General features: G+C 37.6%; 1 protein-coding gene across 1 annotated transcript in view; it reads right to left on the bottom strand.

Moving 5' to 3' along the window:
* Positions 1-1,239: 1,239 nt before the first annotated feature.
* LOC128643054 (ectonucleoside triphosphate diphosphohydrolase 8) overlaps positions 1,240-23,482 on the bottom strand; it is a 172,661-nt gene continuing 150,418 nt past the window's right edge. Inside the window, exons 9-10 of the mRNA XM_053695988.1 lie at positions 4,707-4,844; positions 1,240-2,486 (exon numbers count right to left, since the gene is read on the bottom strand). Coding sequence (XP_053551963.1) covers positions 2,307-2,486; positions 4,707-4,844 — 318 coding nt within the window. The 3' untranslated portion in view covers positions 1,240-2,306. The remainder of the gene's footprint in view (positions 2,487-4,706; positions 4,845-23,482) is intronic.

Genomic DNA, 23,482 nt, shown 5'->3' with positions numbered 1-23,482 from the left:
CCCGGGTTCTTACCTAAGGTAGTTTCTAACAGGAATATCAATCAAGAAATTGTTGTTCCATCATTGTGTCCTAACCCTTCTTCAAAGAAGGAACGACTTTTGCATAATCTGGACGTAGTCCGTGCCCTGAAGTTCTATTTGCAGGCAACTAAAGATTTTCGTCAAACTTCTTCCCTGTTTGTCGTTTACTCTGGACAGTGGAGAGGTCAAAAAGCTTTGGCTACCTCTCTCTCTTTTTGGCTTCGTAGCATAATACGTTTAGCCTATGAGACTGCTGGACAGCAGCCTCCTGAAAGGATTACAGCTCATTCTACTAGAGCTGTGGCTTCCACCTGGGCCTTTAAAAATGAGGCCTCTGTTGAACAGATTTGCAAGGCTGCAACTTGGTCTTCACTTCACACTTTTTCAAAATTTTACAAATTTGACACTTTTGCTTCTTCGGAGGCTGTTTTTGGGAGAAAGGTTCTTCAGGCAGTGGTTCCTTCCGTTTAAAGTTCCTGCCTTGTCCCTCCCATCATCCGTGTACTTTTAGCTTTGGTATTGGTATCCCATAAGTAATGGATGACCCGTGGACTGACTACACTTAACAAGAGAAAACATAATTTATGCTTACCTGATAAATTTATTTCTCTTGTAGTGTAGTCAGTCCACGGCCCGCCCTGTCTTTTACGGCAGTTCTAAATTTTTAATTAAACTCCAGTCACCACTGCACCCTATGGTTTCTCCTTTCTCGTCTTGTTTCGGTCGAATGACTGGATATGACATGTGAGGGGAGGAGCTATATAGCAGCTCTGCTTGGGTGATCCTCTTGCAACTTCCTGTTGGGGAAGAGATATAATCCCATAAGTAATGGATGACCCGTGGACTGACTACACTACAAGAGAAATAAATGTATCAGGTAAGCATAAATTATGTTTTTTTACATAGAGATGTTCAGGTGATATTTTCTTGTCAGCTTTTTACAGTTATGCTGCATCACATTTAGCATATGGGTATTATTTCCCTTTAAAGAACTTTTTTTTTTTTTTTACTTTCCTTTATTGTGCTCATAATATGCCTCTTTAATATAAGCTGGGAACCAAAAATCCAGGGGAAATCCAGGGGAATGAGGTTTATATATATGGTACATTTAGAAACTTGAATTCTCTTTCCCATTTAATACTTTATACTGTCTGGTTGCATTCCTTTTTTGCATGCAAATGTGTATTCGTGGGAGGAAAGCATAATAATACCCAGGAGAAAGTTTATTTTTTTATTTTTTAAGGAGCCTTAACATTTTTCCTAATATGAAAACAAACTTCTTTTCACATGGATCATATATTAGTGATGTGGAAAGATGTTAAGACTTTGGAGAAATAGGAAGTAATTAGTCAACGTCTGTAAAAAAAACAATTTGCCTGTTGAATGTTTTAGTACAGCAGAGTGGTGGACTGACAACCCATGGGTCCCTGGGCAAAAAATGGGACCCTTCACCCTGCACCAGTCACGCTCCACTCAACCATGTCTTGTTTAAAGTGGCACTAAACACTAAGTACATTTTATGGGTGCCACTATTTTGGAAGCTATGTTTCACTGCTGGTATCTGAAGGAGAGTTGCTGCACATGTACAAACAAGTCAGATGTGAAATATAGTGAAAGATAGATTTCAACATGGTGGCACCCATGACTAAAGGAAGTCAGTGAATAACCTCAATACTATACTTATAAAAGGTATTTAGTGCTTATCGTCCCATTAAGTACTGTCAAGGCCTTTAAAAATAGCTGCCACCAGTAAACATTGCCAAAGCAAATGGTTACAATAGCATCTTTATTGACACCTGACAGAACATGCTTGATATGTCACATTAATGTGAAATAGAAAACTACTTTTTTGTTTCACATCAAGGGGCCCAAGCACCCCCCCCCTTCTCCCCGATCGTGGGCTGTCGGCTTTTGACTAATCGCCCAATAGGTCAACCTACCACGGTACAACATCTTCTATTGTCAGAGCAAAAGAGTTTCCAAAGTCAGCGACAGAATATAATGGTTATTCCTTGTCTGCTATCCCTTTAACAGACACTTATGAGTTGGTTGTCAACTCCATACGTTTTGATGGTATCATTTTTGTAATATCAAAAAAATACTGGAAAAATAGCTTTTGTCCATCATGTCATGGATATTTTTGGAAAGTTCACACCATTCAGTATTGTGGGTTATCAATACGTTACGATGATGACTGCCAGTGTGGTAATGTCTAGGTAAAGGTAGGCCTTAGAGGTTGCATCTTGTAGTTCAATTCTCCTTCACAATGAAACAAACAGTTTAGTTTAGAAGAAATATGTCAGCATCATGAGAAGAGCTATAACAAGAGTGATAACGATAAAAAATATGGCAGCCACCCAGATGTCATGACTGTGCACCTTCATGATGGCTCCAGTTTCTGAAGGAATCATATTTGTGAGATTTAACATGTATCCCAGAGTCCAGCCGATGTCTGTGTTAGCCGCCTGCAACATACATAAAGACATTGGTCAATTGCTGGGAAATAATTACTAAGCTACATAATCACATTTTAATCCATCACATTTTAATTCTTATGGGCCTATTTATTAATGTGCGAGCGGACATGATCCGATATTGCGGATCATGTCCGCCGCACATCGATAAATGCCGACAGCATACGCATTCGTCATTTATCATTGCACCAGCAGTTCTTGTGAACTGCTGGTGCAACGCCGCCCCCCTGCAGATTCGCGCGCCAGCAGGGGGTGTCAATCAACCCGATCGTATTGTATCGGGTTGATTTCCGGCGATCTCTGTACGCCACCTCAGAGCAGGCAGACAGGTTATGGAGCAGCAGTCTTTAGCCTGAAGGCTCGCCATAAAAACGGGGCTTCAAGCTCAGCTTTAAGTTTCAGCTTTAATTTTACTGAACTTTATTTTTCAAAAGGCAAATTGAATATCATTATTTTTTCTTTTTTATTTATATATCACTTTTCTTTATTGAGGGATAAGCAGCCAAGACAGACATATGATAAAACAACATGGTTCATATAACAATAGATAAGCAAGCACGATACAGTAGGCTTATACCAAGACATACACTTGCCCTCTCTGTTTTGTATATAAATACATAACGGTCAAAGATATCCAAACAAGGAAAACACAATCAATATAATGCTTTGAAGAACTTTCACATAATTCCATATTATAATATATGCTGTAGCTGTAGAAATACACTAATAGCACTTAAAAGGATGCAAACAAAATCTGTTTTTTTAACTCCCATGTTTAAATATCTTATTCTGTTAAATTACTCTGCTTCAAATATCAGGGGTTAGATTTCATTCCCAGCTAACTTTTTGCCATAATTAAAAATCAGTAATATAATGGAACATTGGTTATGTTAATCAATGGGCGTATTACTGTGCAGCTGATATTTAAAGACAAGGGAGACTGGGGTATTGTAATGCTTTGATTAGGGTGTTAGAGCAATTTTGTTTACAAGTACATTTGTCAGTTTGTTAAAATAAAAATATCAATTCTATAAATGCCATATGTTTTAACCCTTTCATGACAAATTAAAATCACGTGATTGTGCAAAGATCACGAGATTTCAATTATGGGATCGGGTCTGGGGGGCGTCCCTAAGACACTAGGAACGCCCTCCAGACCGCTTTCAAATCCTGCAAGCGCAGTTGGCTTCAGGACAGCCGTTGGCTATGACGTTGTATTCCGTCATAACTGCTTTAAAGCCCAGCGCCATTTTGACGAAATACAACTGCATAACGGCGTGAAGAAGTTAAATAACAAACGTTATATGTTATAGGACCATTATATAAAGTAGACTTGCATAATTGGCAAATACATCATAAAAATACCATGTCATCACACTTGAATTTCATATGAGTAGATTCCCCACCCCTGTATCACGTGACAGCCATCAGCCAATCACAAAAGAAATTGTGGACTCTTGTACAAGTTCAGTAGGAGCCAGTGCCTCAGAAAGTGTGCATATAGAAAGATATAAAAAGTATAAAAAGTGCACATTTTGATAACGGCACCAAATCAGCTCCCAGTAGTGCATTTCTGCTTCTTAACCTACCTAGTTATCATCAACAAAGGGTACCAAGAAAGCAAAGTAAATTAGATAATATAATTAAATAGGAAAGTTGTTTAAAATGACATGCTGTGTCTGAAAGTTTCATTTTTACGTTATTATCCCTTTAATAATTTGTTTTAAAAAATGGAACATACAAAACGTATATACTGCACAGCCATACAATAAAATGTTAATTAATTATGACGCAGAAACACTTCCATAACAAACCAACTTCTAGTTATGGCTCATGCTATTGATACTACTGAATGTTTATCTACATGGATATCATGTATTAACACATGGGGCATATTTATCAATGTGCGAACGGACATAATACAAAGTAGCGTATCATGTCCACCGCACATCGATAAATGCTGTCGGCTTTTATCATTGCACCAGCAGTTCTTGTTAACTGCTGGTGCAATGCCACCCCCTGCAGATTCAGGGTGTCAATCAACCCGATCATATTCGATCAGGTTGATTTCTGTCCGTGGCCTCAGAGCAGGCAGACAAGTTATGGAGCAGCGGTCTTTAGATAAATATGCCCCATGTTCTTTAATTATTCAGCAAGGCAATATCTTACACTATCCACCCAAAAGACAGTTACTGGGTTACTAGGGATCACCTGTTTCAGGAATCTGATTGAAGTCCATGTTTCCTCGTTGAATTTGTAGGCATCTCTCAGCAGGGTGAGGATATAATTACTATTAGCGCAATAATCTCTCAAACGATCTTTCTTTTCTCCGGGGTAAGAGGTCTGAAGCTGCAAATAAGACAATATATTTTATATCAAATGAATCATACATTTTAAAAGCAAAACAACATACTACAGTCCATTGCAAGACTTTTCTCAGTTTCATTAAAAGTAGAGAAACTTTATATGAAAAACTATTTTATCTTCAGCTTTATTAAATCCCGTTAAAGTCACAATGAATCTTAAATGGATTCCGTTCCCATCTACACCACTGCTAACCCACCATCTAAATGCATCTTTTAGGTTGTCAGGATGGGCAGACTGCACAAGCTGTGCAATATATATCAAGCAAGTTTGATCAAGGATTTATAAATACTTATTAGCAATCAGAAAGAGCAGTTTTAAATGTAAACGTTAAAACAACTTACTTTCATTCAAAGCTTTATTGAAACAGCATTTTGTGGCAAGCATAGATGCTTTAACAATATGTATTTCTATTGTTTCTTATGGGACCATCTCCATTTTGGTGTGAACTTAAGACAAAGGGGCTGATTTATCAAGCCCTGTATTCGCCCCAATGCAGCTGTTTCCGTGCGAGCTTTCAGGCTTACCGGAAACAGGAGTTAAGAAGCAGCGCTCTTAAGACCGCTGCTCCTTAACTTGTCCGCCACCTCTGAGGTGGCGGACTGCAATCATCCCGATCGGATACAATCGGGTTGATTTGCGTATATGCAGGGGGCGGCATTGCATAAGCATTTCACTAGAACTGCTTGTGCAATAATAAATGCAGACAGCATATGCTACAGCGGATCATGTCCGTCTGCACATTAATAAATCGGCCCCAGAATGGCGACTACGAGTTTCTAAGCAAAACACTAATAATATTTTTACAAAATTTTAACATTATTTATACTGTAAAACATGACCCCACTGCCCTGCTCCTTTGTATCTTCCTAGGAAACCTTTAAACGAGATCACGTCTACATGAACAGGTTTTTATACCTGTTATGCCTCCCTGCATGGTCATAAAAGTGCCTTTTAAAGTGCTTGTATCTGCGTTATTAATTTGTATCCTGGAAGGAGCATTTATGACCTTAAGTTCCCTAATGTAGGCGCAAGTACTTCTCATGAACGAGTTTGGACTTAGCGTGTATGGAGGCGTGCATAGTCTGCCCATCCTGACAACCTAATATATGCATTTAGATGGGTTAACAGTGGTGCAGATGGAAACAAATTGCAATAGTTAACAAGGAAAGTTGTGACTAAGCGATCTCCTTCACCTGATTTTAATAAAGCTAGTACTGTTAGTGACAATCACAACAGTGTGAGTGAGACTTATGGTTAAATATTAAAAATACTAATGAATAACATGCCATTTGTAGATGTTGGTGTCCTCACGTTACTTTTCCTGCAATTCCTCTTAGCTGTACATGATATCACGTAGTCAACACATATACATATGTAAATGTCCCTATAAATATGTAAATATGCATTCTGTTCCCTGTATACTGCCTCTCCAATGGGGATGAAGGGAGCGTTAATAAATCAATAACATATATGTTAATAAACCTCTATAATCTCCCCTTTGGCCATATGTTTGACATATGTGAAAGATAAAAGACCATTTACAAATTGCCTTGAAACTGTGTTAAAGTTCTCTATAATTGCCTTTTGAGGATTTACCAAGTGCTTAAAGGGCCAGTAAACCTAAAAAATAATGTTATATAATTCTGCACATAGTGCAGAATTATATAACATTATATTAGCAACAGCTTTATACAACCTAATATTCCCTGTGAATTTTTATGAAAAAATACTGTTTCTTTCATGTAATTAGCAAGAGTCCATGAGCTAGTGACGTATGGGATATACATTCCTACCAGGAGGGGCAAAGTTTCCCAAACCTCAAAATGCCTATAAATACACCCCTCACCACACCCACAAATCAGTTTTTACAAACTTTGCCTCCTATGGAGGTGGTGAAGTAAGTTTGTGCTAGATTCTACGTTGATATGCGCTCTGCAGCAGGTTGGAGCCCGGTTTTCCTCTCAGCGTGCAGTGAATGTCAGAGGGATGTGAGGAGAGTATTGCCTATTTGAATTCAATGATCTCCTTCTACGGGGTCTATTTCATAGGTTCTCTGTTATCGGTCGTAGAGATTCATCTCTTACCTCCCTTTTCAGATCGACGATATACTCTTATATATACCATTACCTCTACTGATTCTCGTTTCAGTACTGGTTTGGCTTTCTACTACATGTAGATGAGTGTCCTGGGGTAAGTAAGTCTTATTTTTGTGACACTCTAAGCTATGGTTGGGCACTTTTATATAAAGTTCTAAATATATGTGTTCAAACATTTATTTGCCTTGACTCAGGTTGTTCAACGTTCCTTATTTCAGACAGTCAGTTTCATATTTGGGATAATGCATATGAATCAATCAATTTTTTTCTTACCTTAAAAATTTGACTTTTTTCCCTGTGGGCTGTTAGGCTCGCGGGGGCTGAAAATGCTTCATTTTATTGCGTCATTCTTGGCGCGGACTTTTTTGGCGCAAAATTTTTTTTCTGTTTTCGGCGTCATACGTGTCGCCGGAAGTTGCGTTATTTTTTTTACTTTTTTTGCGCCAAAAGTGTCGGCGTTCCAGATGTGGCGTCATTTTTGGCGCCAAAAGCATTTAGGCGCCAAATAATGTGGGCGTCTTTTTTGGCGCTAAAAAATTCGGGCGTCACTTTTGTCTCCACATTATTTAAGTCTCATTATTTATTGCTTCTAGTTGCTAGAAGCTTGTTCACTGGCATTTTTTCCCATTCCTGAAACTGTCATTTAAGGAATTTGATAAATTTTGCTTTATATGTTGTTTTTTCTATTACATATTACAAGATGTCCCAGATTGACCCTGAGTCAGAAGATACTTCTGGAAAGTCGCTGCCTGGTGCTGGATCTACCAAAGTTAAGTGTATCTGCTGTAAACTTGTGGTATCTGTTCCTCCAGCTGTTGTTTGTAGTGAATGTCATGACAAACTTGTTAATGCAGATAATATTTCCTTTAGTAATGTTACATTACCTGTTGCTGTTCCATCAACATCTAATACTCAGAGTGTTCCTGTTAACATAAGAGATTTTGTTTCTAAATCCATTAAGAAGGCTATGTCTGTTATTCCTCCTTCTAGTAAACGTAAAAGGTCTTTTAAAACTTCTCATTTTTCAGATGAATTTTTAAATGAACATCATCATTCTGATTCTGATAATGATTCCTCTGGTTCAGAGGATTCTGTTTCAGAGATTGATGCTGATAAATCTTCATATTTTGGAATGTATTCGTTCTTTACTTAAAGAAGTCTTAATTGCATTAGAAATAGAGGATTCTGGTCCTCTTGATACTAAATCTAAACGTTTAAATAAGGTTTTTAAATCTCCTGTAGTTATTCCAGAAGTTTTTCCTGTCCCTGATGCTATTTCTGAAGTAATCTCCAGGGAATGGAATAATTTGGGTAATTCATTTACTCCTTCTAAACGTTTTAAGCAATTATATCCTGTGCCATCTGACAGATTAGAGTTTTGGGACAAAATCCCTAAGGTTGATGGGGCTATCTCCACTCTTGCTAAATGTACTACTATTCCTACGGCAGATAGTACTTCCTTTAAGGATCCTCTAGATAGGAAAATTGAATCCTTTCTGAGAAAAGCTTACTTATGTTCAGGTAATCTTCTTAGACCTGCTATATCTTTAGCGGATGTTGCTGCAGCTTCAACTTTTTGGTTAGAAGCTTTAGCGCAACAAGTAACCAATCATAATTCTCATAGCATTGTTAATCTTCTTCAACATGCTAATAACTTTATTTGTGATGCCATCTTTGATATCATTAGAGTTGATGTCAGGTATATGTCTCTAGCTATTTTAGCTAGAAGAGCTTTATGGCTTAAAACTTGGAATGCTGATATGTCTTCTAAGTCAACTTTGCTTTCCCTTTCTTTCCAGGGTAATAAATTATTTGGTTCTCAGTTGGATTCTATTATCTCAACTGTTACTGGAGGGAAAGGAACTTTTTTACCACAGGATAAAAAATCTAAAGGGTAAATTTAGGTCTAATAATCGTTTTCGTTCCTTTCGTCACAACAAGGAACAAAAGCCTGACCCTTCACCCACAGGAGCGGTATCAGTTTGGAAACCATCTCCAGTCTGGAATAAATCCAAACCTTTTAGAAAACCAAAGCCAGCTCCCAAGTCCACATGAAGGTGCGGCCCTCATTCCAGCCCAGTTGGTAGGGGGCAGATTACGATTTTTCAAAGAAATTTGGATCAATTCAATTCACAATCTTTGGATTCAGAACATTGTTTCAGAAGGGTACAGAATTGGCTTCAAGATAAGGCCTCCTGCAAAGAGATTTTTTCTTTCCCGTGTCCCAGTAAATCCAGCGAAGTCTCAAGCATTTCTGAAATGTGTTTCAGATCTAGAGTTGGCTGGAGTAATTATGCCAGTTCCAGTTCTGGAACAGGGGCTGGGGTTTTACTCAAATCTCTTCATTGTACCAAAGAAGGAGAATTCCTTCAGACCAGTTCTGGATCTAAAAATATTGAATCGTTATGTAAGGATACCAACATTCAAAATGGTAACTATAAGGACTATCCTGCCTTTTGTTCAGCAAGGGCATTATATGTCCACAATAGATTTACAGGATGCATATCTGCATATTCCGATTCATCCAGATCACTATCAGTTTCTGAGATTCTCTTTTCTAGACAAGCATTACCAGTTTGTGGCTCTGCCGTTTGGCCTAGCAACAGCCCCAAGAATTTTTACAAAGGTTCTCGGTGCCCTTCTGTCTGTAATCAGAGAACAGGGTATTGTGGTATTTCCTTATTTGGACGATATCTTGGTACTTGCTCAGTCTTCACATTTAGCAGAATCTCATACGAATCGACTTGTGTTGTTTCTTCGAGATCATGGTTGGAGGATCAATTTACCGAAAAGTTCATTGATTCCTCGGACAAGGGTAACCTTTTTAGGTTTCCAGATAGATTCAGTGTCCATGACTCTGTCCCTGACAGACAAGAGACGTCTAAAATTGATTTCAGCTTGTCGAAACCTTCAGTCTCAATCATTCCCTTCGGTAGCCTTATGCATGGAAATTCTAGGTCTTATGACTGCTGCATCGGACGCGATCCCCTTTGCTCATTTTCACATGCGACCTCTTCAGCTCTGTATGCTGAACCAGTGGTGCAGGGATTATACAAAGATATCTCAATTAATATCTTTAAAACCGATTGTTCGACACTCTCTGACGTGGTGGACAGATCACCATCGTTTAATTCAGGGGGCTTCTTTTGTTCTTCCGACCTGGACTGTAATTTCAACAGATGCAAGTCTGACAGGTTGGGGAGCTGTTTGGGGGTCTCTGACAGCACAAGGGGTTTGGGAATCTCAGGAGGTGAGATTACCAATCAATATTTTGGAACTCCGTGCAATTTTCAGAGCTCTTCAGTCATGGCCTCTTCTAAAGAGAGAATCGTTCATTTGTTTTCAGACAGACAATGTCACAACTGTGGCATATATCAATCATCAAGGAGGGACTCACAGTCCTCTGGCTATGAAAGAAGTATCTCGGATACTTGTATGGGCGGAATCCAGCTCCTGTCTAATTTCTGCGGTTCACATCCCAGGTATAGACAATTGGGAAGCGGATTATCTCAGTCGCCAGACGTTACATCCGAGCGAATGGTCTCTTCACCCAGAAGTATTTCTTCAGATTGTTCAAATGTGGGGACTTCCAGAAATAGATCTGATGGCTTCTCATCTAAACAAGAAACTTCCCAGGTATCTGTCCAGATCCAGGGATCCTCAGGCGGAAGCAGTGGATGCATTGTCACTTCCTTGGAAGTATCATCCTGCCTATATCTTTCCGCCTCTAGTTCTTCTTCCAAGAGTAATCTCCAAAATTCTGAAGGAATGCTCGTTTGTTCTGCTGGTGGCTCCAGCATGGCCTCACAGGTTTCGGTATGCGGATCTTGTCCGGATGGCCTCTTGCCAACCATGGACTCTTCCGTTAAGACCAGATCTTTTGTCGCAAGGTCCTTTTTTCCATCAGGATCTCAAATCCTTAAATTTAAAGGTATGGAGATTGAACGCTTGATTCTTAGTCAAAGAGGTTTCTCTGACTCTGTGATTAATACTATGTTACAGGCTCGTAAATCTGTATCTAGGAAGATATATTATCGAATCTGGAAGACTTATATTTCTTGGTGTCTTTCTCATCATTTTTACTGGCATTCTTTTAGAATTCCGAGAATTTTACAGTTTCTTCAGGATGGTTTGGATAAAGGTTTGTCTGCAAGTTCTTTGAAAGGACAAATCTCTACTCTTTCTGTTCTTTTTCACAGAAAGATTGCTAGTCTTCCTGATATTCATTGTTTTGTACAAGCTTTGGTTCCTATAAAACCTGTTATTAAGTCAATTTCTCCTCCTTGGAGTTTGAATTTGGTTCTGGGGGCTCTTCAAGCTCCTCCGTTTGAACCTATGCATTCGCTGGACATTAAATTACTTTCTTGGAAAGTTTTGTTTCTTTTGCCATCTCTTCTGCTAGAAGAGTTTCTGAATTATCTGCTCTTTCTTGTGAGTCTCCTTTTCTGATTTTTCATCAGGATAAGGCGGTGTTGCGAACTTCTTTTCAATTTTTACCTAAGGTTGTGAATTCTAACAACATTAGCAGAGAAATTGTGGTTCCTTCATTATGTCCTAATCCTAAGAATTCTAAGGAAAGATCATTGCATTCTTTGGATGTAGTTAGAGCTTTGAAATATAATGTTGAAGCTACTAAAAATTTCCGAAAGACTTCTAGTCTATTTGTTATCTTTTCCGGTTCTAGGAAAGGTCAGAAGGCCTCTGCCATTTCTTTAGCATCTTGGTTGAAATCTTTAATTCATCTTGCTTATGTTGAGTCGGGTAAAACTCCGCCTCAAAGGATTACAGCTCATTCCACTAGGTCAGTTTCTACTTCCTGGGCGTTTAGGAATGAAGCTTCGGTTGATCAGATTTGCAAAGCAGCAACTTGGTCTTCTTTGCATACTTTTACTAAATTCTACCATTTTGATGTGTTTTCTTCTTCTGAAGCAGTTTTTGGTAGAAAAGTACTTCAGGCAGCTGTTTCAGTTTGATTCTTCTGCTTATAATTTCATTTTTTTTAATTATAAGATTTAAACTTTATTTTGGGTGTGGATTATTTTCAGCGGAATTGGCTGTCTTTATTTTATCCCTCCCTCTCTAGTGACTCTTGCGTGGAAGATCCACATCTTGGGTAGTCATTATCCCATACGTCACTAGCTCATGGACTCTTGCTAATTACATGAAAGAAAACATAATTTATGTAAGAACTTACCTGATAAATTCATTTCTTTCATATTAGCAAGAGTCCATGAGGCCCACCCTTTTTGTGGTGGTTATGTTTTTTTGTATAAAGCACAATTATTCCAATTCCTTATTTTTTATGCTTTCGCACTTTTGTCTTATCACCCCACTTCTTGGCTATGCGTTAAACTGATTTGTGGGTGTGGTGAGGGGTGTATTTATAGGCATTTTGAGGTTTGGGAAACTTTGCCCCTCCTGGTAGGAATGTATATCCCATACGTCACTAGCTCATGGACTCTTGCTAATATGAAAGAAATGAATTTATCAGGTAAGTTCTTACATAAATTATGTTTTTTCAGACCCGCTCTCGGTGCTCTTCTGAGCGGGTCTGTTTTTATCACAGAGAGCATCTGGCCAGCTGTCTAGTCACAGCCCGGCCCGACCGCGCCATTATACTCAGTGCAGCTCGCTCCTGCTCTGTCTGACAGCGGGAGCGAGCTGCACTGAGTATAATGGCGCGGTCTTTTTTATAAAAATTCACAGGGAATATTAGGTTGTATAAAGCTCTTGCTAATATAATGTTATATAATTCTGCACTATGTGCAGCATTATATAACATTATTTTTTAGGTTTACTGGCCCTTTAACATTACCAAATTTAATAAGCCAAAACTGGGCTAGAAAATTTGATAAAAAGGGACTCAAAAATGTATTGTAATTGTTGAGAGCTTTTCATCTCCATAGGGTAAATAGGGTTTTTATTGAGGATCGGAAAACTAATTTGCGATTGCGGGAATCACCCGAAAACACACCTTTTCTGCCCGACAAAGAGCCAAAAAAGCTGTTGCCAATAGATTGTGATTGAGGCCTATATTTTAATTGCCTTTAAGGGCCACCTACAAATTTATGGTGTTTAAACACACACATAATAACATATTTCCAGCCCCAGATTTAGTTAAGGTTGCAGGGTAAACTCTGCTTCTTTTCCCTCTATGTCACGTTTTCATAGGGCTTGTGTAAGTTGTGGCCACCCTGTCTTACCTCCCACAATTCCCCAAAGCACAGACATTTTTAGTTTATTTTTTTTAAGGGGCAGCAAAAACTATTGTGTCATGCGCCAAACGGAGCATGGGCCACTAGTCAGTCCTCCCTACTCAAAGAATTGTTACAAACACTGCCACAAAATAGTGCTAAAGACGTGCATGCTCCTGAGCCTACCTCAGTATGTTGCCATTGAAATTAGCTACTTTTCAACAAAGAAGACTATGAGATAGAGAATTTTTGGTAATACAAGTCCTCTGTACGTCCTCTGGACGTTTTTTTAATCATACGTCAAATCTAAATCAACTTTAACGTTGATTTTCACATTCCTTTAAAGTACCAAAAAATACAGTAGCTTTGTATAACCAATACGTGTATAATAAAATGACAATTCAGTAGCACTTACTCTGAAACTTAAATGTGCAGTAGATTTTTTTGTTCCTGACACATTTAAAAATTGACTTCAATTTACCAGCCCCCTGTATCATAGGGCAGCCATCAACCAATCACAGACTTGTATATGTATATACTGTGAACTCTTGCATGTGCTTAGTAGGCGCTGGTGCTTATAAAAAGAGTGTGCATGATTTGATAATGGAAGTAAATTGGAAAATATCTTTAAACTGTATACTCTATCTCAATCATTATCTAATTGTCAATCCCCAATTAGATAATCTCAAGAGTTTATTCTAATAATTTTTACACGTATTGTTTACACATTTTGTCAGTTTTAGATCTGTTGAGTATATACAAAATCGGTATAGTTAATAGAGATGATTTTGTCCCTTTTTTATATCTTTTCTAAAACTGACATTGGTCAGCTGAGAAAAGTATTGTTGTGTTAAAGGTACATGAAACCCAAAAATTTTCTTTCATGATTCAGATAGAGAATACAATTTTAAACAACATTCCAATTTACTTCTATTATCTAATTTGCTTCATACATTAGATATCCATTGTCAAAGATATAGTAATGCACATGGGTGAGCCAATCACACGAGGCATCTATGTGCAGCCACCAATCAGCAGATACTGAGCCTATCTATATATGCTTTTTGACAAAGGATATCAAGAGAATGAAGCAAATTAGATAATTTAAGTAAATTGGAAAGTTGTTTAAAATTGTATGCTTTTTCTAAATCAAGAAAAAAAAATTGTGTTTCATGTCCCTTTAACACAACAATACTTTTCTCAGCTGGCCAGTGTCAGTTTTGGAAAAGATATAAAAAAGTGACAAAATCATCTCTATTAAAGGGACACTAAACCCAATTTTTTTATTTCATGATACAGGTAGAGAATACAATTTTAAATAACATTCCAATTTACTTCTATTATCTAATTTGCTTCATTCTTTAGATATCCCTTGTTGAAGAAATAGCAGTGCACATGGGTGAGCCAATCCCACAAGGCATCTATTTATAGCCACCAATCAGCAGCTTCTGAGCATATCTAAATATGCTTTTCAGCAAAGGATATCAAGGAAATTAAGCAAATTAGATAACAGAAGTAAATTAGAAAGTTGATTAAAATTGCATGTTCTTTCTATATCATGAAAGAAAATATTTGGGTTTCATGTTGCTTTAATTTTTTTTTTTTTTTTAAATATTTATTTTGTGAAAAAGACAGCAATGTGACAACAAATACCAAATAAATGTCTTAACAATTAGGCATTGAGAAATAGATTACAAATAATCTGAAAACACAAGGATTAGATTTGCCTTAAATTTTGACACAAAAAAAAAGAAAACAGACATATGTTTATAATTACACAATACATTGCTGAATTTTGACTTTTTATCATAGCATAAAAAAAGCAAAAAAAAAGAGAAACGACAAAGTAAAACAAAACACGGAGAGAAAAAAAAAAAAAAAAAAAAAGGATAACAAGACCCCCCGTCTCCTCTCCGGCACCCCTACGCCACCTAACTACGTGAGATCGTAGTCACCATTGGCAATAGCTGTTTCCATATAGATAGTACCCCTAAAGGGGGCAATTATTTGTTTTTGAATTTCTATCTCAATGACCTAAATATGTATAGCTTAGAGGAGAGAAGGGAAAGAGGTGATATGATAGCAACTTTCAAGTACATTAAAGGGTTTAGTAAAACTGAGGCTGTGGGTATTTTACATAAAATGGAAAATTCAAGAACAAGGGGTCATGAGCTCAAGCTAAAGGGTAGTAGATTCAGGAGTAATTTGAGGAAGCACTTCTTTACCGAAAGAGTGATTGATTTATGGAATAAACTTCCTCAAGAGGTAGTAGCAACAAACACTGTGGGGGACTTTAAAAATGCATGGGACAAGCATAGGGCTATCCTACGAACTAGATAAGTTTATACTGTTAGGTAAGGTGGGGCAGACTTGCTGGGCCTATGGCTCTTATCTGCCGTCAATATCTATGTTTCTATGTTTCTATGGGGAAGCTGATAATGATGTTTTTCCATTTATGGAAAAATAGCTTAATTTTGTATTCTGAGTCTATTGACGTGTCCATTTGTTCTAGTACTAATTGGTTTTTAAGTTTTTGTATAAATTCCTTCAGACTTGGGGCTTTCTGCGCCTTCCAATATTTTAATATCATAAGTCTTCCCGTGATGATTAGGGTATTTAATTGGCGGATGTTTTTATATATTGACTCCTCTTGACTTATTAGGAAAAAGATGTGCTTAACCTTGAACTGTATATTGCATTTGTTAATTTTACACGCCCAATTTATAACTTTATACCAGAATTTTTTAATTTTTCTACAACTCCAAAAACAATGTTCTAGGTCTGCGTTTGTAGATTTACATTTCTGGCAGCATGTTGAAGTTTTATCCCATCTGGCCTTTATTTGTGGGGTGATATATGTTCTATTTATAATTTTTGTGTGTGATTCCCTCCAGGAAGTGGCAATTGTAGTTCTATCAACCCGGTTAAAGCTTGTTTGGATTTGCTCTGTTGTAGTCTGCCATATGTCTGCTAGTCTTTGCAAATTATTCTGCCCGTGGATGTTGTTAATAAGTTTATATAAAGTTGAAATATTGTACTTCCCTGCCCGAAAAAGAGTTATGGCAGGTTCTATTTTATCCCAGTTCTCTATTTCTACACTATTCTGCAGTATATCTTGTAAATAATGTCGGCATTGTAGAAATGCATAAAATTCCTTATTTGTTATCTCAAAATCTTGTTGGATTTGGGCAAAGGATTTACATACTCCTAATTCACTATCTAATAGTTGTATGACCTTATTAAGCCCTTTCGATGCCCAATTTTTAAAAATCTTTGAGTTTATTCCTGGTGTAAAATTAGGATTATCTTGAATAGGTAGGTATTTGGAGTATGGTATTGCCATGTTTAGCTGTTTAAGTATCCTTTGCCATGTTTTAATCACCATCTGTATAACGGGGAATCCTTTAATCTTAAGTGGGCATTTGTCAAGGGGAGTGTGTAGTAAGGCGGTAAGCGAGTATGGGTATAACAAGGATTCTTCAGTATGTAAAGCTGTGTAATAGTCCGCACCCGTTAGCCAGTCCAGAGCTATCTTTCCGATACAACTTATATTGTAAATCTCTATGTCTGGTAATGCAAAACCTCCCTCTCTTCTGGGTAATGAGAGCTTTTTATATGCTATTGCCCTTCTTTTCTTGTCCCATAGGAACTGTAAGCAGGCTTGTTTAAATGCCTTAAGGTCCTGTTTTTTTATCAAGATCGGTAAGTTTTGCATTAAGTATAATAGTTTAGGGAACAATAACATTTTTATTAAGTTTATTTTACCAGTTAGGGTAAGTTTAAATTTTGCCCATTTTTCCAGGTCATGTTTTATTTTCAAGAAGATTAGGGGGTAGTTAAGGTCGTACCACTCTCTAAAGTTGATCGATAATTTAATACCCAAGTACACAAAAAAGTCTTTTGCTTCCTTGAAAGGGAAGGATTGTGCAGATTTTATATTTTTATGTAACCAATAAATTTCTGACTTTGAAGAATTAATTTTATAGCCTGTAAAGGCACTGAAATCTTGAAGCATTTGTATTAAAAGTGGGACATTTTTTCTGGTGTTGGAGGTTAATACTAGTAAGTCGTCAGCGTATAGTAATATTGTTGCTCTCCTTTTACCTATCCTAATCCCGTCTAATTCTTTCCTAAGTTGTGTGGCCAAGGGTTCTAGGGCAAGGTTAAATAGGTAAGGGGACAATGGGCATCCCTGTCTAACTCCCTTTTGTATAGTGAAGTATTTTGACGGGGTATCATTTACAATGACGGCAGCTGTAGCCGATTTGTATGTTAAAGAAATAAATTGGAGAAAAGGGCCCTCGACTCCATACTTTTGTAATGCTGTAAAGAGGTGATCCCAAATGATGGAGTTGAAGGCCTTCTCTGCATCGATTGAGACTATTGCCGCATCTAGTCCTGATTTGACCTTTCTCATGTCTGGTTGTTTTTGGTACTGATTAAGTATTAGTTGTAATTTGCGGAGATTACGTGTACAGCTTCTTCCTGGCATGAAGCCGACTTGGTCTTTATGTATTAAAGGGCCAATAAGTTGTTTGATTCTGTGAGCTATTATAGACATCAGTATTTTATAGTCGCTATTTAGCAACGAGATCGGTCTATACGACCCTACTTCTTCTGGGTTTTTGTTTTTTTTAAGAATCAAAACGACTAGAGATGCAGCAAAGTATTTGGAGCAATTAGTATTTTCAATGTAATATTGATTAAACAGAGATGTTAGCGATGGGGCAATGTCTTCAGCGAGAATTTTATATAGCTCTGCAGGGAGCTGGTCAGGCCCTGCGGCTTTGTTTGTTGCCATTTTTTTAATGGCATTCATTACTTCAGTAATTGTAATAGGGGAGTTTAATTCATCTAAACAAGCCCGCTCAAGTCTTGGGACCTGAACTTCCTTCCAAAATTTCTTTTTCACTTGTGTATTAACTGTTGTTTCAGCATAAACTTCCTGAAAATATGAGGAGATGTAATTTTGAATTTCTTTAATATTTGTAATTCGCCCTGTTGTGGTCTTGATGGAGCCAATTGTGACTCTCTTTTTTTGCTGTTTGGTTATATTTGCAAGAAATTTACCGGCTTTCCCTCCATGCCTATAGAAAAAAAGCCTCTTTTTAAGATCATCTTGTGCAGCTTTCTGTGTAAAGAATAGCTCTCTTTCTTTTTTAGCTCTTTGGTAAGTTAACCATAGTACCCTAGAGGGGTCGCTAATGTATGAATTATATGCATTACGCAATTGTGAAGCCAACTCAATATCTCTAGCCGTGTATTTGCGTTTTAGGATTACCAAGTATGCTTTAATTTCGCCTCTTATCACCGCTTTAAAAGTCTCCCATAAAATTTCCGTTTTTATATCTGGTGATGCATTGGTTTGTAAAAACTCTACCCATTTTATTCTTAGCCATGTCTTAAATTGTGTGTTGGCCACTAAATATCTGGGGAAAAAGAATCTGCTTAAATTACCTTCTTGTGGGTTTCTTATTTTAAGGTTTAGTGTAATGATGGCGTGATCTGAGATAATTATTTCTTGAATTTCAGCCTTCATCTCTAATTTCAACAATTTTTCGCTTATTAGAAAATAATCTATCCTAGACATTGTGCGATGTGCATATGATTCACACGTGTATTTTCTTGTGTCTGGGTTTTGCACCCGCCAGATGTCTTTAAGACATAATGGATTACAGAAGTTCTTGTAAATATTAATTTCTTGTTTGCTGTTCCTATTAAGTGATGGTCGCAGTCTATCTAGGGTGGGGTGCCTGACTATATTAAAATCCCCCGCAATAATCAGATTATCAGCAGCAATAGAAATTAACTTGGTCTGCAGGTTTGCCCAGAAAGTTCTATCTATTTTATTAGGGCCATAGATGTTACACACTATTAGACTGATACCTGCTATTCCCAGTTGTATAATAAGGTATCTTTCTTCTGGGTCTAGCTCTTTTCCTGTAATTTTATATTGAAGCTTTTTATGGAACAGAAATGTCACCCCCTTTTTCCTATTTGCGCATGGTGTGCCTATGACTTCCCCCACCCAGTCGGATTTAAGTTTACTCAGCTCGATGTCGTTTAAGTGTGTTTCTTGTAGGAGTGCGACGTCTATTTTATGTCTTTTTAATTGTGCTAGTATCTTTTTTCGTTTATGTGGCGATGTAATACCCCCTACATTCCATGAGGCAAAATTAATAGAGTTAATCATTTAACTATAACATGGGGTATCATCCCAGTCTGACTCTTGTATATTTAGGGCTCTAAAAAGCCTGGTGGCGCCGGGGGGCGAGAAGAGACGGGGGTAGGGAGGGGGCAAAAAGAAAAAAAAAAAAAAAAAAAAAAAAAAAAAGGAACACAAAACAAGAGGGTACGTAAGACCCTGCAAAAAAGGAAAAAAAATATTTGAGCATCATCTGGTTCTTTCACCTGTACATATTCCAAAGGCAGCATGATCTAGGGATTAAAGTTATCTGGCACTGTCAATTTATCTATCACGTTCTCAGAGTAAAATGGCTTTCAATTTTGCGTATTCCCTAACTTCCTCGGGTGTGTGCAGAATCTTATTTTCGCCATCTGTCAAGATTTTAATTTTAGCAGGGTATATAACCGTGGCTTTTATCCCTGCCTGAATTAGCTTTGTGCATAGGGGCGTAATTTCTCTGCGTTTTAATGAGGTCTCTATTGAGTAATCTTGGAACATTAAAATAGATTTGCCTTCCCTTGAAAATTGGGCCTTCTGTCTATATTGTTGCATTAACTTTACCTTGTCTTGGAAGTTAAGAAACCTGGCTATAATTGGTCTACTCTTAATTGTGCCATCAGGTAGTGTTTTTAGTGAGCCTATACGGTGTACTCTTTCAATTACAAAGGGCAACTCATTAATTGCTATTCCTAGTTCCTGCGGAATAATCATTGAAATAAGCTTGTCTAGGTCTTGGTTCATACTTGTCTCTGGTATTCCCAGGAATCTCACATTATTCCTACAGGCACGATCTTCTAGATCGTTTAGCTTATTTTGTAGATTTGTTATATATGTACCTTGATCCTTCAAAGTTTGATGTTGTGCTATATTTGCATCTTCCAAATCGGAGATGCGTTGTTCTGCCTCGTTTAGCCTCATTGTAAATTGTTTAATTTCTACCGTTAGATTACTAATATCTGTCTTAATTTGTTCAAATTGTGGTAACATAAGTTCAGCTATCTGCTTCACTATGTCCTGTGGTTCGAAATTAGAGGCATCTGTACAGGTACCTAGTAATGGGGTATTTACAGTATTATCCATGCTAGTTCTGTTTTTTTTTTTTCTCTTGTTTTGGCCGGCATGTTTGATGATTGTGTTTTATAATTGGTCATAAACCTCTCCATGTAGAAGAGAGGGGGGGGCAAGAGGAGTGCAGAAGAAGTGAACAGGGTCTTAATTTGTTCAAATTGTGGTAACATAAGTTCAGCTATCTGCTTCACTATGTCCTGTGGTTCGAAATTAGAGGCATCTGTACAGGTACCTAGTAATGGGGTATTTACAGTATTATCCATGCTAGTTCTGTTTTTTTTTTGATCTCTTGTTTTGGCCGGCATGTTTGATGATTGTGTTTTATAATTGGTCATAAACCTCTCCATGTAGAAGAGAGGGGGGGCAAGAGGAGTGCAGAAGAAGTGAACAGGGTGCAGTGAAAGAAGAAAAAAAAAAAAAAAAAGAAAAGGATTTTTTCCCCTTATTAAGAAGAGGAAAACATGTGTATGTATTATCTAACTAAGTGTATTTACACTACGGTAGGTGTTTTATCTATGTGAGTATATTTGTTAAGTTGTGTTTTGGTGTGATTGGATTGTGGTTCGAAACTATAGTAGTTCTTACAGGTTGCAGAAGCTTACCTGTAGATTGTGCAAGTTCTTTTACAGGAGTAGGTTTGACTACTTAGATAGACCTATAGCTTGAGTGAGACTCTTATTATTTTCGAGCTATTTTGGCAAAAAACAGAAACCCGATAGAAAGAAGAGGGGGAGGGAAAAAGAGGCACAGGGGGGCTGTGAGGTCAAAAAGGGGTTCCCTTTCTAGTGTTATATACTTTCCCGTTAGCCAGGTAATCAATTGGCCCTTGTAGACAATAGATTATGGTTATATCCCATGTACCAGTGTTGAGCACTAGCCCTAACTAGTATCAATTTGGCGTACTTTGACTAATATTAGTAAATCTGTATAGAACAATATACGTTTAACCCTTTTGCATTATCTATCCATTTGTTTATACACTGTTACATGAAGTAAGAAATAATTATAGGGTATTTTGTTATTTGTGATCATACATTTACCTTATTAAAATACCGTTAACATCAGTCTATAACCAATTTGCTATGTATGGTCAATATTTGTTCTAATACAATTAGTAGAGGCACCCTTTCCCGTTTAGGGGAAAGCAGAGAGAAATATTAAGGAGGTATTGGTGAACACAGTATACAATCTCCTGTATCTAGCAGTGGGGATAACTCAAGTTAACTTATTTGCAGTTATCGATATTAGATCTATATATTTTTTTTTTTACGTAACAAGCAAACTTATCCAAATGCCACTCGTGATGTCTAATTACAGTCAAACATTGCCCTTATTATTTATATATCACTATTCACATCGAGGTGCACAAGCAGATCGCAGGGGGTGGCGTTCTGTACACAAGAGTGCGCATACATATACTGTGTGAGGACACCACTGATAGGCGAGATGCAGTGTGGACAAGAAGATATCACAGTTCTGATATAGTCAGTTCCTTCAGTATTTAGGAATTTTTCAGAACGTTATTGTCCCTGTGAGAGGCAAGCAAGCACATAAAAAAGAAAGGGCCTTTTTCTGGGGCAGTCTCAGTTGTTATTAGCCAGACAGTCTCCAAGTTATTAGTTGAAAAATAGAGAGTGCAACTGGGCCTGTGCAGGATACTTGTACTGGGCTTTATACCAACTTTTCCCTACTTTACCCTTTACTAGAATGACTTTGCTGGAACTCTCTCTAGTACTTCAACACACTTGCAATCACAAATTTGTGCCCCTCTCAAGGTTTCTCTTATTGAACAGCAACAGTACCTTATGTGTAGCTGGTAGATGTGTGAAACAGTAATCTTGTTGAGTTCAGTGACCAAAACTGCGCTCACCTCTCTTGGCCGCTGTATTGGCTCCCCTCTCTGATATCCTTACCAGAGTCCACAAACACGCGGGAGGGATTCCTCTCGGCAAGTGGCTTGTTGTAATGTAAAAAACGCTGTGCGGGAAGTCACCTCCGTGTCTCTATCGTCATGGCTTTAATTTACGTGTAAAAATTATTAGAATAAACTCCTGAGATTATATAATTGGGGATTGACAGAAATATAGAAACAGAAATTTGAGAATTTGACAGAAGCAATATGTTTGTACATTGTTTATCGTAATAGAAATAGATTTTAAAGGCAGATAAAAAACAAAAGGCCCATGAAGTCTTCTAAAGTCTAAAGTATAAGTTTAATATATTTTTAGGATAGCCTTATGCACATCCCAGGCATTTCTTGAATTCCCTTCCCTTTCTTTGTCCTTGCCACCTCTTATAGAAGTTTATTCCATGAATCAACCACATTTCCTGTAAAGACATTTTTCAGCAGATTTTCATCCTCATTTTTTTTTTAATTGTACATTAAACATTTTGAGATTGTATTATAAAATGTTTAACTATGTGCAATATACTTTCATTATTTATTTTGGCCTCTTTTCCTGTAATTTAATTCTGTAAATTGTGGTCTTTTTAATTGCTGTTGGAAGTGAAGATTCCAGACTTAACACTGCTATATTCATTGGTTGCGCACTCTAGTGACCCATTTATAACTGTGCCTAATTAGCCTCAGCAGAGAAGGAACCCTAGGTTACAACATAGTGGCATTGATGCTTTATGAACAAATACGACCTATGTATCATTGGCCGTGCGGACAAGGTTTCCAACTTGAGAACCTGTCCGCATGGCTTTGCAGCAAACAGCCAACAGACCCTGTACGTCCGCTGCCAGTATGTACCATTAGATGCTTGTTTGAGTGTATAATGCCGCCCTCTTTTATCACCTATCGCGCGAGAGAAGGGCCTGTCAATCACGCCGAATGTGTTTAGGGTGATTTTTGTGGCAGAGAGTGTAAGAAACAGTGGCATGTGTAAGCCTGCCCCGCAAGGGCTCAAAAGCAAATGTAGCCACCAATCAGCAAGCAATATCCAGGGTGCTGAGCCAAAAATGGTGCTGGCTCCTAAGCTTTCATTCCTGCTTTTCAAATAAAGATAGCAAGAGAACGTAGAAACATCGGTAATAGGAGTAAATTAGAAAGTTGCCCAAAATTGCTTGCTC

This window comes from Bombina bombina, chromosome 12 (assembly GCF_027579735.1).
Source record: "Bombina bombina isolate aBomBom1 chromosome 12, aBomBom1.pri, whole genome shotgun sequence".
Taxonomy (NCBI): domain Eukaryota; kingdom Metazoa; phylum Chordata; class Amphibia; order Anura; family Bombinatoridae; genus Bombina; species Bombina bombina.
The sequence above is the reverse complement of the archived record's forward strand: the minus strand, read 5'-3'. Positions and strand labels throughout refer to the sequence as shown.